This window comes from Kogia breviceps, chromosome 2, assembly GCF_026419965.1.
Source record: "Kogia breviceps isolate mKogBre1 chromosome 2, mKogBre1 haplotype 1, whole genome shotgun sequence".
NCBI lineage: Eukaryota > Metazoa > Chordata > Mammalia > Artiodactyla > Physeteridae > Kogia > Kogia breviceps.
This window is the reverse complement of record NC_081311.1, coordinates 146,416,092-146,430,543: the sequence shown is the minus strand read 5'-3', so window position 1 is coordinate 146,430,543 and position 14,452 is coordinate 146,416,092. Positions and strand designations below refer to the sequence as shown.

The window sequence follows — 14,452 nt, the reverse complement described above, 5'->3', positions numbered from 1 at the left end:
CCTACAGTCATAATTACTGGAATTAACATCTGCCTACTAATTTATTATTCCTCTCTGATGCTTTTATGTCCAAAGTCCAGAAGTGTCTCCAGAATCTGCATTTAGCAATCAGTTGCAGATGTATGGTCTGCCTGTTGAATGAGCTGCAAGAACACTGAAAGAACAAAATTCTCCTCCCCTACACCCATTCCACCCCGTCCCCTATACTCTCCTTCCACACGTCTGACAATTCTGGAGTTGAAACTGCAGGAGAGTCACAATGATGATTTTCCACCTCAGTAGTAAAACCTTCCTAACATTCATAGAATTTTAGTAGATTCAGAACAGTTACATAAATAGATAAAGATTATGTATCCATATATACATGTATAGTTATATAAATTTACAAAAATTTATTCCTGATTAAAATATACACAGGATTGGTGATTTCTCAATTTACAAATAAAAGGTGCCTTGTAGATGAATTACAAACCAGAAAAATTTTCAATGTAGCAATGGGTGACTGGTAACCAATCTTTAAAATTATTTTTGAAGGTAATTTTAGCAGTGCTGTTCAAATGATGCTTTTTAAAAGATTGCTATTTTTCGGAGTGAAACATAATGTCAGGAGAGCAGGATAAAAGCCTAATAAAAACATATATGATTATAAATGAGATTTTCCAGTAAGTTGCTTTCCACTAGCTGAGGTGTTTGCCATTGTCCTTGAAAACCAAGGTTCTCAATGATCTGCTTGAAAAGTTAATGATATATTTCCTCATGACAGAGGAGTCTGGATACAGGGAGTGTTATATAATTTTGTGGATTTTCAAATGTTCGTTTTAGCAGCCCCATGTTTTTAAAAGCACTCCTATTTCTAACAGTTTCACACATGCTGATTTTGACTCTATGATCCATATACATGTACACATACAGATGTTAAAAGGAGCATCTGTGTGGGCCAATTTCTCAAAAGCACAGTGAATTTCACGATTATCTCTAAGGAGGAGGTCAGAAATAACACCACCTAGAGCTGCAGACCACCAATGTGGTCTGGGCCATCTGCAGCTCTTTGGAGCATCTCATTGTTGATGGAAAGACCTCTGTCTGGTGCCCACCGTGGTACTCGGTACTGGGTACTTCCTTAGTACAGCAGCCTGTGATGCCATTATACCTGTGTCCAGATTTTCACAGCATGCAAGGCTATTTTGCCCCCGTTCATGCAACACACAATTTATAAAGATTATCTCAGAGGGCCAGAACTGGGAACCTCAGGACCTGGAATCTACCTAGATCTGCCCATAACTACCCTGGGACCCTGGGCAAATCACTTCACCTTCCTTCACCTTGAGTGTCCTCACCTATAAATGAGAGAATTACAGCAGATTTTTTTCAAAGGTTCCGTATACCCCTAACAATCTGTATTTATTATGACAACTCAAGTTAAACATAGAAATCATTCTATGACACAGCAATTTTACATATATATGTATGTGTGTGTGTGTGTGTGTGTGTGTGTGTGTGATTTATGTACACAAACACACATAGAGACAGACAGACAGAGACAGAGAGGCACAGAGGGGTCCAAACCTTGGGACGCCAGAATAAATAGAACCTATCAAGAAATAGCCACACTTTTGTCAGTGGAGAAGAATAAAATTAGCATGCCACATTTTTCTGTGCTCTGTGAAACTCCTTCTTCTGCTCCTCCTCTACCTACCACCCCCTGGGGATAGTGGATATTCCCTTTCGTCCTGATGCAGTATACCCTGGCTTTGTTATAATGTGATGTGACGCCTATGACTGATTTGGGGTTCAGTTGATTTAAGACTTTCACACCAGCAGCTCTAGGTATTAGAATTTTCATAATCGTGGAGATTTTATTCTTCTGGTGCTATTTGGTTGGTATGTCATAGATTTGCAATTCAAACAAACAAACAAACTTCTATATTGAGTTAGACGCCTAGGTAATATGCTTCCACTTTACATCAAAAATGGTATGTCTCACATATTGAACAGACTCTCAGCAGGTATTCCAGTGGTTATGGAGGAAGGGTCAGACATTGGTTGGGAATGGTGTTCTTACATTTCCCACAACTTGTTATGTTGTCCACCTGGATCAAGTTAGAATCTAGTCTTCAAGACAGGGCTTTTCTTGGATTGGTTTTAGGTTGTTTTCTCATCTCAATCTCTCCAAATGACAGCTGTGAAGACTATAGAACAATTAGAATCTAGGTGGAACCAGTGTCTAAAGAGTTTTTTTTTTAATGAATAGTTTTCTGAGATCATCTTTTTCATTCATTCATCAACTCAACCAATATTTATTGAGCTCCTGGTACATGTCAGGCACTGTTGTAGGCACTGGGGATTCAGGGGTGAACAAAAATGGGCCAGGCTGTTGTCCTCATGGAGCTTGCCTTCTAGTGATTTCTTAGAATAATTCATAGAATTGAAAAGACACCCAGGTGCTTATGATGACAGAGATGATGACTGTAGATACTCAATACCTGATAGCCATGATTGATGTGTACCAAGTACCAAGCTCTTTCAGAAGGCCTTCCATGATCTTCCATGATGCTCCTATCTAAACCAAGTGCCTTCCTCTGTGCTCCCAGGACGCCCTGAGCACATCTTAGCTGCTTGGGGCAGCCATTATTCCAACAGCTTGTTGTTCGTATCCCAGCTCTGCCTGGGGCCAGTTAAGTCAACCCTTCTGAGCTTAATAACAGTAGTTAATCCTTACTGAGCACCTACTGTGTGCCAGGCACTCTGCTAAGTGTGTTACATAAATCATCTCATCGAATCCTCCCACCAACCCTAACAAGGTAGATCCTATTGCTATTACTCTTCTCTGACAAGAAAACTGAAGCCCAGCAAAGTTCAATAACCTACCCAAGGTCAGTCACGTGGTTAATAAGTGACAGAACCCAGGAAGTCTGCCTGGAACATAGTAAGGGCCCAATAAATATTAGCCTCCTCAGGGCGAGGAGTAGGGGCAGGCAAGTGAGGTGGGTCACGAAGAGTGCAGTGTCAGATCCTGTCTTTATTTAAAATTTTGATGTTTTATTCATCATGGGGTTTTTTTTTTTGTATTTATGCTGATTTTTAAAAATATGGCATTAAGATATTATTTGTCTTGATTACTGAGTTTGGGGCACCCACTTGAATTTTGTACCCAAGGCGAGTCTCTCTCTAACCTCACTCTAGTCCCAGTATCATTCGTATTATCATTAGCATCACCTTTGAAGGGGGACTACCTGTATTTGTTGATCACCCCTGGTAAACTCAGAGATGTTTACAAATTGTCTTGTGTCCATAAAGCCTAGTAAAGAGTTGGCACAGAATAGGTGTTCAATAAATATCTGTTGCACCAAACTTTCTGCTCCACAATTATTCAAAAGAAGAAGAATTTCCATTCAGGGAGAAGAAAGAAGTAGATGACCTCTTCAGTCTCCATAAAGTCCAATTAGTCCAGTGTGTATCACTGTTGGCAGTAATACTGTTAATATTATTTACACATCAACCATGGCTATCAGGTATTGAGTATCTACCAGTACCAAACACTTGATGCACCTCACTGCAAATTCTCACCGCAAAGCTGGAAACTGAGGCTCAGCAATGTGGAACCACTTGCCCAGGACCATACAGCCAGTGAGTGACAGTCAGCATCAAGCCCAGGTCTGTGTGAGTCCAGACCTGGGCTCTTTCCGTTCCGCCACCTCTTTCTATTGCAGTTCACCGTCAGTGGTGGTGATGTGAAAAAGGCATGACCATGGTCAAAAAGAAGGGAGTGGGCAAGTGAAAAAGGTGGTAAAAGTATACGAAGAAAAGATATGCCCACACCCGCACACCCGAAGGGGAGGGGTGCTGCCGGGCCCTTCCATGTGACTGTGCAGGGCCATCCCTGCTGAGTGCAGTGATGTTGTTGGGGAGATTATCCCATCCATGGTGTGGCCTTGACCTGTACCCACTTGAAGAAGCAAATCCAGGACCTGCCTTTGTGTCTCAAATAAGGAAATGAGTCACATGTTTGTCTTCCTGACCTGCCCCCTTTCAGGTGAATTGAGCTGTCCATCTGACCAGGTGGCAAGAAAGTCCATACTGTTGGCCAGCTGGTGATGGGGACTCCAGACAAGAAACAGGGAAGCCAATAGCACTCAGCATCTTGTCCTTTGTCCCCCCAGATTACAGTGGGTCAGCATAAGTGTTTAAGATCCTACTCTGATTTCCACCATAAATGACATGGTACTGTTTTCTAAAGTGTACTCCTTAAAACATCAGTGCTATGGGATTCTGTGGTTAAGTCAGTGTGAGTAGGCTTTTCTCAGTATTTCGCAGAGCCTTCATAAGGCTAATGCGGTGGTGAGTCTCTAGAGAGGTATATCACAGGCAGCATTTCTCGTACCCAGTCGGCCAGAGCACTCCTTTTCATACAGCACCTCCTAAGACTGGCATTTTGTGGGATGCACTTCAGGAAACAGCGTGACAGAATCCTTTAAATGGTCTCTCATTAGGAAGTGCCAGGAGAGTGAAACCTTGGGAAATGATTCTTAAAGAATCAAAATGGTGATGTCTTTTTTTTCCCTTTCTCACTATAAATATGAAAATCATATAACTAGACTAAAGAAAGATTTTGAAGATAGAAGTGTCACCCTATATTCACAACTTGAGAAGATTCCCTTCTTGTCTTTTCCATATCTATACATCTCCAAATGTGTTTCCACATGCGTGTGTATCCACACTTAAAATGTGTAGACACATGCTAAATGCATTGCATGTTGTCTAATTTAATCCTCACAATAACTCTGAGTCAGCAAATAGGACCCCCCAAGTTAGAGCTTAGGAAATTAAGGCTCAGAAGGTTTAAGTGACTTTCCAAAGTTGCACAGCAAGGAAGTGACTGAACCATTATTTAAACAAAGTTATTTCTGACTCCATAGCCTATGTGTTTAAGTACTGAAATGGTGAAATAGTTATCTTCTAACCTCTACAAAAGTATTTGTCCTGAATTTGCCACCAGGGAGTTTATCTTATCTTGGATCATCATACAGGTCAGTTCTAAGTTGAATGATAAAAGAACATTCTGGAACTGTTCCCACTTTTTAGGTATCCTTGCCTCCCTTCTCTGACTTTCAGGAAGAGTCACAGGGTTTCACATCAAGTTATCCCAAATGCGGGACCACACTGTTTTCTGTTTTATGGCTCGATAATCTCCTCCGTTGTAAATACATTGAGAAATGATTGTGGCTTTTTCTTGAAGCCTCAACATGTTTTTAAGTGATTTATTTTGAGAGCACTTTAGCCTCATGATTTCAAATATTAAGTTACTTGGTTGAGGTGGTCTTATATTTTCCCATAAATGTGTTTATGTCACCGCACAGACTGAGAAATTTCATTCCAGTGTTTGTTTTTTTTTCTTTTTCCATTTGATTTCATGCAGGAGGCGAACTGAATTCTTCGAACTTGTCAGTAAAGGAGAATATGATTGGAACATCAAAAACCATCGTGATATATTTCGGTAAGAAACACTCTTGTTTATGTGTTTCTTCATTATTTGACAATTTAGCCATGCTTTTCTGACAGTGCTAAAAGCACACAAGTAGTTTTTAAAGTAACAAAGCTTACATGCAAAACGTTCAGAAATTAGTTGAATAATTAGAGAATGTGTCTTTTTTCGTTTTCTAATTTATTTTATTTTGCCTCCTCTCCATAAATTTGCCTTCAAAATTAGAAAATGATGTTTGAATTGGTCCCGTTTCAGCAGGCATGCAAATTGCAGGAGCCGGGATTTTTAAACCTCCGGAAACAGTTACACAGAACAAAGGAAAGTGAGAGTTAAGTTTGGGGGTGTTTTTAGAGACAATAGAGATTGTAGATAGAAAACCAATCAAAAGATTTTGGTGCTGGATATAAGGAACTTTTCACAGGACTTCTTCCCAGTTGTTTAGAAAAGACAGCAGCAAACCATCTTTTTTTTTTTTTTTTTTTTTTTTTTTGCGGTACGCGGGCCTCTCACTGCTGTGGCCTCTCCCGTTGCGGAGCACAGGCTCCGGACGCGCAGGCTCAGCGGCCATGGCTCATGGGCCCAGCCGCTCCGCGGCATGTGGGATCTTCCCGGACCGGGGCACGAACCCGTATCCCCTGCATCGGCAGGCAGACTCTCAACCACTGCGCCACCAGGGAAGCCCAAGCCATCATTTTTATGCGGCACATTTTAACCACCTGATCGCAGCCACTCCAGCAGGTTAGGCACTATTCCTCTTTCTCTCACACCCTGTCCTTCCACTGTCCCCATCTCACCCATCCCCACACTTTCTGGTGTCTTAGTCCTGTTCCAGATTTATTAAGCATTTCTGGGAGAGCTTGTGAGCTTTCTGGGCTTCTGGGCTCCGTGTGTCTGCTCCACAGCCAGGCGACCACTGGCATCGCCCCCAGTGGGATCCCTACCCCAGCCCTGGCCCACATGCGCGTGCAAGACCTCCGCCTCCATTGAGAACACAGAGCCCTGCCTGCCGCTTCCGTCTTCTCACTCTCACCAGAGGGCGCTCTACTTCTCCCCTCTCTGCATTACTATTTCTCTGTGTTATCTTTTTTCTTTTCTTTTTTTTTTTTTAGGAATTAAAGACAACTGTGCTTGTCTTACAAATCAAGATCTCTGTTATCTTTACAGACCTTTTCGGCATCCTTTCGGGTGGGGTGGCAGGGGCGGGGGGAGGGGGCTGGTGATGGGTGAGAGTGGAAGGACCCTTCCTGTCTTCAACACTAGCATCTGTGCTCGCGCGTCCTATTCCAGTCCCTCCACCTCCCCTCCCCACCCCGACCCCTGACCTTGCTGTGTCAATTATATTCCTTTGGCATGCATTTTCAAAATCTGACTTTTTTTCCCCCCAACATGACCTTTCTAAGCCTAAAAAATATGCTTCCATCTCCTCGGTGTAAAAAAACAAACAAAAAAAATCCCTAAAATCTGCCTCCTTCTTAAAGTCCAATTGTAGTTTTCTTCTCTCCTTCAGTTCCACACTTCACTCACACTCCTTCTAACCTCTTACCAGGCAATTTCTTTCTTTTTAAATCATTTTTAATTCCACAAGTAACGATAGGAATATATTTTTCTGAAAGAAAGTAAAACATTACAGATAACCCCCCAGTTCTTTGAGCATCATTTCCAATTCCCATAATGCATAGCTTTGCTCTGTTAGCAATTCCTTGTTTCTTTTCAGACTATTGTCAGAGCATTTCCATACATGTGTACCCATGGGAAACATACTATTTAGTGTAGATTTGTTTGTTTGTTCGTTTTAACATAAATTATATATTTACATGTCCATCTGAACTCACTTGTTCACTCAGCTGTATGCCTTGGAACTCTTTCCATGTCCATACCAGTATTATCTTTGATTGTTGCATAGTATTCCAAAGTATGAAGTTACCACAGAGTATTTAGTATTTAGAGTGAATTCCTCCACTGAGGAATTTAGTTGCTGAAATGTGATTTCTGTGCGTTTGGAAGGTCACCAGTCACCTCCTAAGGATCAGATCCTACAGCCTTTGTTCTCTTCAGCTTCCTCCATCTCTTCACAGCCCTAACTGCGTTGGCCTTTCCTTTCTTAAAACCCTTCCCTGCCTTGGCTTCTGCAAAGCCCATGCTCTTCTGTATTTTCTACTTTCTTCTGACTTTTTCTTCTCCTATTTGTGTTTCTCTAGTCCTTCCTCCTCCCCACTGCCCCCTAAATGTAATCGTCCCTCAAGGAATTCTTGTTCCTCAGCATCCTCACAAATGGTCCCACCGGCTTTCTTGGGTCTGGCTCCCTCCTGAGCACAACTCGTAAAATGCCAGCACTCGTTCCGTGTCTCCACCTGAGTGTTTCCCCACAGATGTTTTCAAATTCTTTGCCAGCGAACCCCATATGTAAGAAAATCTTATTTAGAAGCGCGGTACATAAAGCAGAGGTGAGATGCTTCAGGAACTCTCCTCTTCCCCCGGCTCTGCCCTCCCCCCCGCAATTTCACAGCTGGACTCGGACCATGTGCACATTGTGGGCAGCTGGCGGGGCTCGGGGGGAGCCCTGTCTTAGAGAATTTTGGAGAATTTTGAAATAGTAATAAAACCAACTAAAAGTTGGTCTGCTTTTTATCATCACCATGTGCCTGCAATCTAAACAATGTCAACAATGAGACACTCCTCCCAGAGAAAAATCTTTTGTTGGAATAAATTCTAAACAATGGCTGAGATTACTGTTGAGTATCAAAATAATTGCCGTGAAAGCTTCAACGTAGCACATTATTACTTATCCTTTCATTGTGCATCTATCGTACATGTAAGTTAATTCCAAGAACGCCCAGTTATTCCATCAGCCCCTAGCACAGGTGGACTCGGGACACATTTTCAAGAGTAAGTTGCTAACGGTTCGGAACTTTCTGCACCCACTCCAGATGCAGTTTGTGTCTCCAACCTCCGAGAATGTCACCTTTCTGCTTTTAAACAGTATATTCAGAATAAACAATGATAGCTCGGTGATGTTAAAGATAAAGAAACAGAACTTGAGTAACTTCTGTTCTGTCATTTTACGTTGACCATTTGGGGTCTGTATTTGTGTTTAAAATTTAAAACAGTGAAACAGAGTGCAGACTGAGAGGTGTAATCTTTTTGTATGGTAAGCATAAATTTCAGTTCATACGTGTAATCTTGTACTGAATTTGGATATATCTTTTAAATTACAGTGTATTCCTTTTGAGTTGCTAATGCTTTTAAAACTAGAGAAAAACAAGAAAATAATTATTATCGAAAGATAATTATTCAAATAATTTTGGCGCCTAGAGGAGGAGAGGCATCATAACAAGGAGCTGCTGCGAGTCTCAGATACCCTAGGAACACACCGTCCTCTTCCCACCCACAGAGGACATTCCTGACCATTCATTCCTGCAATTGCACTAAGCAGATTGCACCACCTAACTCTAAAATGCACTAGAATTATGAGCACCTCAAAACTCAAACAGTTCTTACAAACTCCCTCCCTGCTCTCATATTTTAGAGAGGGCCTTTCAAGTACAGAGGCTTGATCTGAAAAATAAGGTAAAACTACCCATTCGCCTCTTCTGTTCATTCTTCCTGTGCAAGCTCCCAGCCCTATCCTTGACTTTGTTTCCCCTCTCCCCTCCTTTGTTTTATGCCCTTATCAATTTATGCTTTCCTACTGTCTCTCTGCTTCCATTCTCTACTTCTTTAAACTATTTGCAATATCTACTACCTAAAGTTCTCTCCTTGAAGCTCTGGCCAGGTTCCTCCTGTGTCCCCAACCTTCATTGACTCCCCACGCCAATTGGATAAAGGTTTCAGACACTCCACCGTCCTCCCTCCCAGCCTGTTTCAGTCTTCCTTCTCTGTACAGACTTTCTGCTCCACTGCAGAGTATTCATTGAAAGTAGAGACTCTTCTGTCAGACTGTTCGGATCCCAATCCTAGCTTTTATAGCTCCTAGCAGTGTAACCTCAGGCAAGGTACCCGACCTCTCTGATCCAGGAATGCAAAGCACTTTGTAAATTGGAGATAATAATAATATCCCTACCTCATATAGAGACTATGTAAATCACCCTCTAATGCCTCTTCAATAAGTGGTAGCTATTAGAATTCTTATCATCAGAGCACCTAGCAGATGCTCAATAAACTTGTTGATTGACTGATTAATGTTGATATGAATTTGAGACGTAAGTTTCAAATTATCAAGCAGATGGAACTTAAGTAATTATCCAACTATGGTACAAGTAGGCAACCTCACAGAGATTATTTCCTGTCTGGGAGAGAGACTACAAAATCTAATGCGTTATCTACAGTCATATCCCTCTCTGGTACCAGCAGAACCTAAAATGAGAATCACTGGAGTTTAGCAAGAGCGGTTCTGGCAGCTTTGCGATAAGCACAGAATCCTGAATCCTTTACACACTTTGGGAAAGTTACTTAATCTCTCCATGCTGCCATTGACCTCTCTGTAAAATAGAAATAACAGCATCTTGTGATGAGGAGTCATTTAGTTAATAGTTAGTAGGTAGTTGGTAAAGTACTTAGTACAGAGGCAGGCACATGTAAGCACTGTAGAAGTACTCGTCACAAAAGATGAAGTACGAAGAATAGACCGATGTGTCTCTTTGCACAAGGCTTAGCACATGAGTGTTTGGAATTAGACGCTGCCTGATTCCTAGAGCGCTGCTCATGCTGGCGCTGCCTGGTTGTGCTTTGAATGACCTATTGTTATCTGCGGGTCTACCTTGTTCCCTGGAGGGTTTCCTGGAGAAGTTACACAAACCCTACCACCATCCAGGCGTGCTCTGCCATCTGGGAAGCAGACATGTTTCCAAGGCAGTAGAATCCGGCAGGGTATGAAATGTTAACACCTGACATCAGGGCAGCCTCTGACCTTCGACAACACACCCCTTTCTTCCAAAAGGAGTTAGCCAAGATGTGCTTTCCCAGCTCAGATCCTTCGTTAGTTTTCATCGTGCGCTGCTGGTTTTAGTAAAAGAAAGCAGATTTTGGACAAAGAGTGTGCCTGATTTTTCCCTTCTCACCACATCCAATTAGAAGCACAAGAGCTATCTACAACTTGAATTGTTCCCCCTGTTTTTTATATCCAGGTTTCAATGTGGATTCTAGATTTCTAAACCAATAGAAATCTGCCCCTCAAAAATCTGATTCAGATATTTCCTGTGCTTTCTTATGGGCTCAAATTAATGAAAGCTGTAGCTGAATGTTTCTTCTTCGTAATGCTTATAAAACATGGTTGTAGCCAGGTAGTAAACTGGAGTCAAACTGTGTGGTTCTTCCCCGTAAATCTTAAATGCAGGAGACACATATACACTGTTGATACTATGTATAAAATAGACAACTGATGGGACCATACTGTATAGCCCAGGGAACTCTACTTATGCACTGTGGTATCCTAAGTGGGAGGGGATATACGTATACGTATGGCTGATTCATATTGCTGTGCAGTAGAAGCTAAAACAACATTGTAAAGCAACCGTACTCCAATAAAAATTTTTAAAAAAAAAGAAAAGAAAGAAAGAAAATTCAGGAGCCCCTAACCGGGCATGTGGTTCGCCTTTTTGGTGTGGGTTTTCTTCCGTCCTTATCAATCAGTGATACATTGGTAAACAGGTTTATGAGCTATGTATAGAGTATTATATACTGATTACCTTGCTGAGAGTTAAAAATAAAAAGCATCATCCATTACAAATTATTTTAAGCATAGCTTGCTTAGTTCAGGTATAGAGAAAGCAGTGCTTGGCTTTCCTTGATCTGCCGCAGGCAAAACAAAAGGGCCACCGAGAGTGTGTGCAAGCTTTGTCTTCCGAAGTAGTGCAGCCACATGATGGAGGTGCTAAACATGGGTCTATAAACAGTGCTGCCCTTGTTGAGGAAAAGAAGATGTAAGCTGGCCGCGGTCCCATTTTATTTATGTATGTATCTAGGACGGGTTTGTTTAGGAATGCAACAAAAGATTATTCAGGCTGTTTTGTTTGGTTCTGTTTTTCAGATCAATGTTAATGACAGCCTGTGACCTTGGAGCTGTGACCAAACCGTGGGAGATCTCCAGACAGGCAAGTGGTGATTAATGGCAGGGCTCAGCCGAGGAGGGACAGGGGGGACAGTATTCCCAGAGCCCTGTCTACCAGGCACTGAAACCTGAGTCAATTTGCATCAGTATTAACGTGGTGTAAAAAATAGCAGGAGGTTTAAGGCGACGGTTTATTGCCCAGCCTTTCTTTATCGTGATTCCACTGAGAAATAATATTTCTGACTCTGTAAGATTGTTTTTAATGCACTAAATCCAAATAACACCTTGACCATTTCTTAAGGCAGGAGTTTCATACGTAGTGTTCTTGAATAGGTAACCGTGTTTTAGTACAAGGTCCAGTTTTTCACATCTGAAGAAAAAAAAAAAAACAAGAATAAAAAGGAATTTCTATTTTTTGCTTTCTATAAAATCTATTTAGAGATCAGAGGGCTCTTTGGCCAAAATGTGCAGTATCTAATTTACTTTGTATCCCAAATTTAATGCCTTTACCACCTATCTGGTTTTACTGCCCCAAAGTGTTAGTTCTAGAGCTAGAATAGTTTTTAATCCCATAACTACCCAACTAAAGATCCTTTATTACCTTGATAGTATTTGGTTAATAGCTCTTTTGGTTTTATGAGGCACCTACTAGATGGGCTGTGGGGTCTAAAATGATAACTTGGTATCCTGAGACTCGACATTTAAGGGAAAATAAGATACATTCATATAAAAATAAAAAACTAAAATGTATTGACTAAATAACCAATGTTAAATGACTGCTTTATGAGTATTATATCATTTAATCCTCAAAAATCCTCTGAGGTGGGTATTGTGACTGTAGTGGGCTGAATAATGGCAACCCAAAGATATCAGGTCCTAATCCCTGGAACCTGTAAATGGTTTTTCCTTAGAAGGAGAAAGGGTCTTTGCAGACGTGATTATGTTAAGGACCATCTTTATCATTATCATCATCATTATCTGGATTACCCAGGTAGGCCTTAAATTCAATCACAAGTTTCTGGCAGCCACCAGAAACTGGAAGAGGCAAAGTACAGATTCTCCCCTAGAGCCTCCAGAGGGAGCATGGCCCTACCAACACCTTGATTTCTGTCCAGTGAACTGATACTGAACTCCTGGCCTCCAGAACTTTGAGAGAATAAGTTTCTGTTGCTTTAAGCCATCAAATTTGTGGTAATTTATGACAGCACTAGGAAACTAATACAGTGATTATTCCTATTTCACCAATGGGAAAAGTGAGGCTTAGAAAGGATACGTAGCCTGAGGCATATAGCTGGTAAGTGGTGGAGCGAGGAATTCAAATCCTAGCAGATGAGGTTCCAAAGCCTTCATTCTAAGTGTTTTATGCTTTCTTACACAGGAGGCACTAATCAGCTTTTTTTTTTTTTAAAGAAGATGTTGGGGGTAGGAGTTTATTCATTTTTATTTATTTATTTTTACTGTGTTGGGTCTTCGTTTCTGTGCGAGGGCTTTCTCTAGTTGTGGCAAGCGGGGGCCACTCTTCATCGCGGTGCGCGGGCCTCTCACTCTTGCGGCCTCTCTTGTTGCAGAGCACAGGCTCCAGACGCGCAGGCTCGGTAGTTGTGGCTCACGGGCCCAGTTGCTCCGCGGCATGTGGGATCCTCCCAGACCAGGGCTCGAACCCCGTGTCCCCTGCATTAGCAGGCAGATTCTCAACCACCGTGCCACCAGGGAAGCCCTAATCAGCATTTTTAAATGATGCAAGTGTGTTGGCAGAATGGGCTATGTTATCACTAAGCTCAAAATCTCAGTGTTTTAAACTAACACATCACCTGGAGGCATGTGCCTCTGGGCTTGGCTGGAGCTTCTGTCCTCATCCTGGACTGGGGCTGAGGGAGCAGCTACTGTCTGGATCATTCCAGCAGAGGCCAGGGTGGGTCTTACACTGGAAGTTAAATGCTGTCCCCCCCTGCAATTCATTGGCCAGAACTTGGTCACAAGACCCCACCCAGCCAGGAAGTGCCCAGCCTTCCATGTGCCCAGAAAGTAGAAAGCCAGAAATAGTTGGTGAAAACATGACTACCACTGTTTGCCCTTCTAATCACCAAAAATGTGATTCACTCTCCTTCCTCCAGGCAAAATATACTCATCCCCTGCCCCCTCCAAGGGAGTTGACCCAAATATCCCATCAGTCGTGATATTAAGCTGGAAGTCCAGGATCTCTGGGTGATATGTGCTCATCTCTACAGCAGGTCTGTAAAGATTAAACTAAAGATGAACTAAAGACTCACACACACCCAAAATGCAGCACGTAACACCCACTCCACAAAATACTCATTATGACAATCCCATTTAGAAAGGCAAGAGATGGCAATATTTGGCAGTTAGGGGTCCACACCAATTCCAAAATCCCACTGGGCATTCTCTGGGAGGACCTTCTACTCTGTGGTGGGCCCTGATTCTCAGCGAGATGCTGCCCAATTACATATTTTCCATGGCCTTTAGATCCCCCCTAGGAAATTATTCCTTTTCCATTATCCTCCTTGGCTAGATTCAAAGGCCAAGCAGCTTTCTCAGCCTGCTTCCCCCGTCAAGAAGTTTGAAGACCCAAGTCTTGTTTTAAGTTTTAAATAGTCAAAGGCTTGTGGGGTTTTGGGGCACATTTAGTCACCTTCTTAGGTCTTTGATTCCAGTCATTTCCATTTGCTAATAACTACATCCACAGTTAGATTCTATACAACCTTCTTAGATCTACTGTATTTCTTTGCTTCCTTATATTCAGGAACAAGGAAATATAGCATACATACATCTTTCTTCCTCTATCAGCAGTTAATTCCTAGTACTTGGGGTCTAGTATTTGGCACCGGTGAGGAAACCATGTCGTTAAATCATTTTTCTGGGCCATTTTGTCTAACTAAAAGGATGTTGTATGTGCCACCTAATTC

At 42.0% G+C, this 14,452-nt stretch overlaps 1 protein-coding gene and 1 long non-coding RNA gene across 2 annotated transcripts in view; one reads left to right on the top strand and one right to left on the bottom strand.

Annotated features, from left to right (window-relative positions):
* PDE11A (phosphodiesterase 11A) overlaps positions 1-14,452 on the top strand; it is a 429,207-nt gene that overhangs the window by 372,995 nt on the left and 41,760 nt on the right. The window contains exons 16-17 of the mRNA XM_059052757.2: positions 5,417-5,494; positions 11,508-11,571. Coding sequence (XP_058908740.1) covers positions 5,417-5,494; positions 11,508-11,571 — 142 coding nt within the window. The remainder of the gene's footprint in view (positions 1-5,416; positions 5,495-11,507; positions 11,572-14,452) is intronic.
* LOC136793606 (uncharacterized) overlaps positions 11,865-14,452 on the bottom strand; it is a 106,177-nt gene continuing 103,589 nt past the window's right edge. Inside the window, exon 3 of the long non-coding RNA XR_010839148.1 lies at positions 11,865-11,898. This is a non-coding gene — a long non-coding RNA (uncharacterized lncRNA). The remainder of the gene's footprint in view (positions 11,899-14,452) is intronic.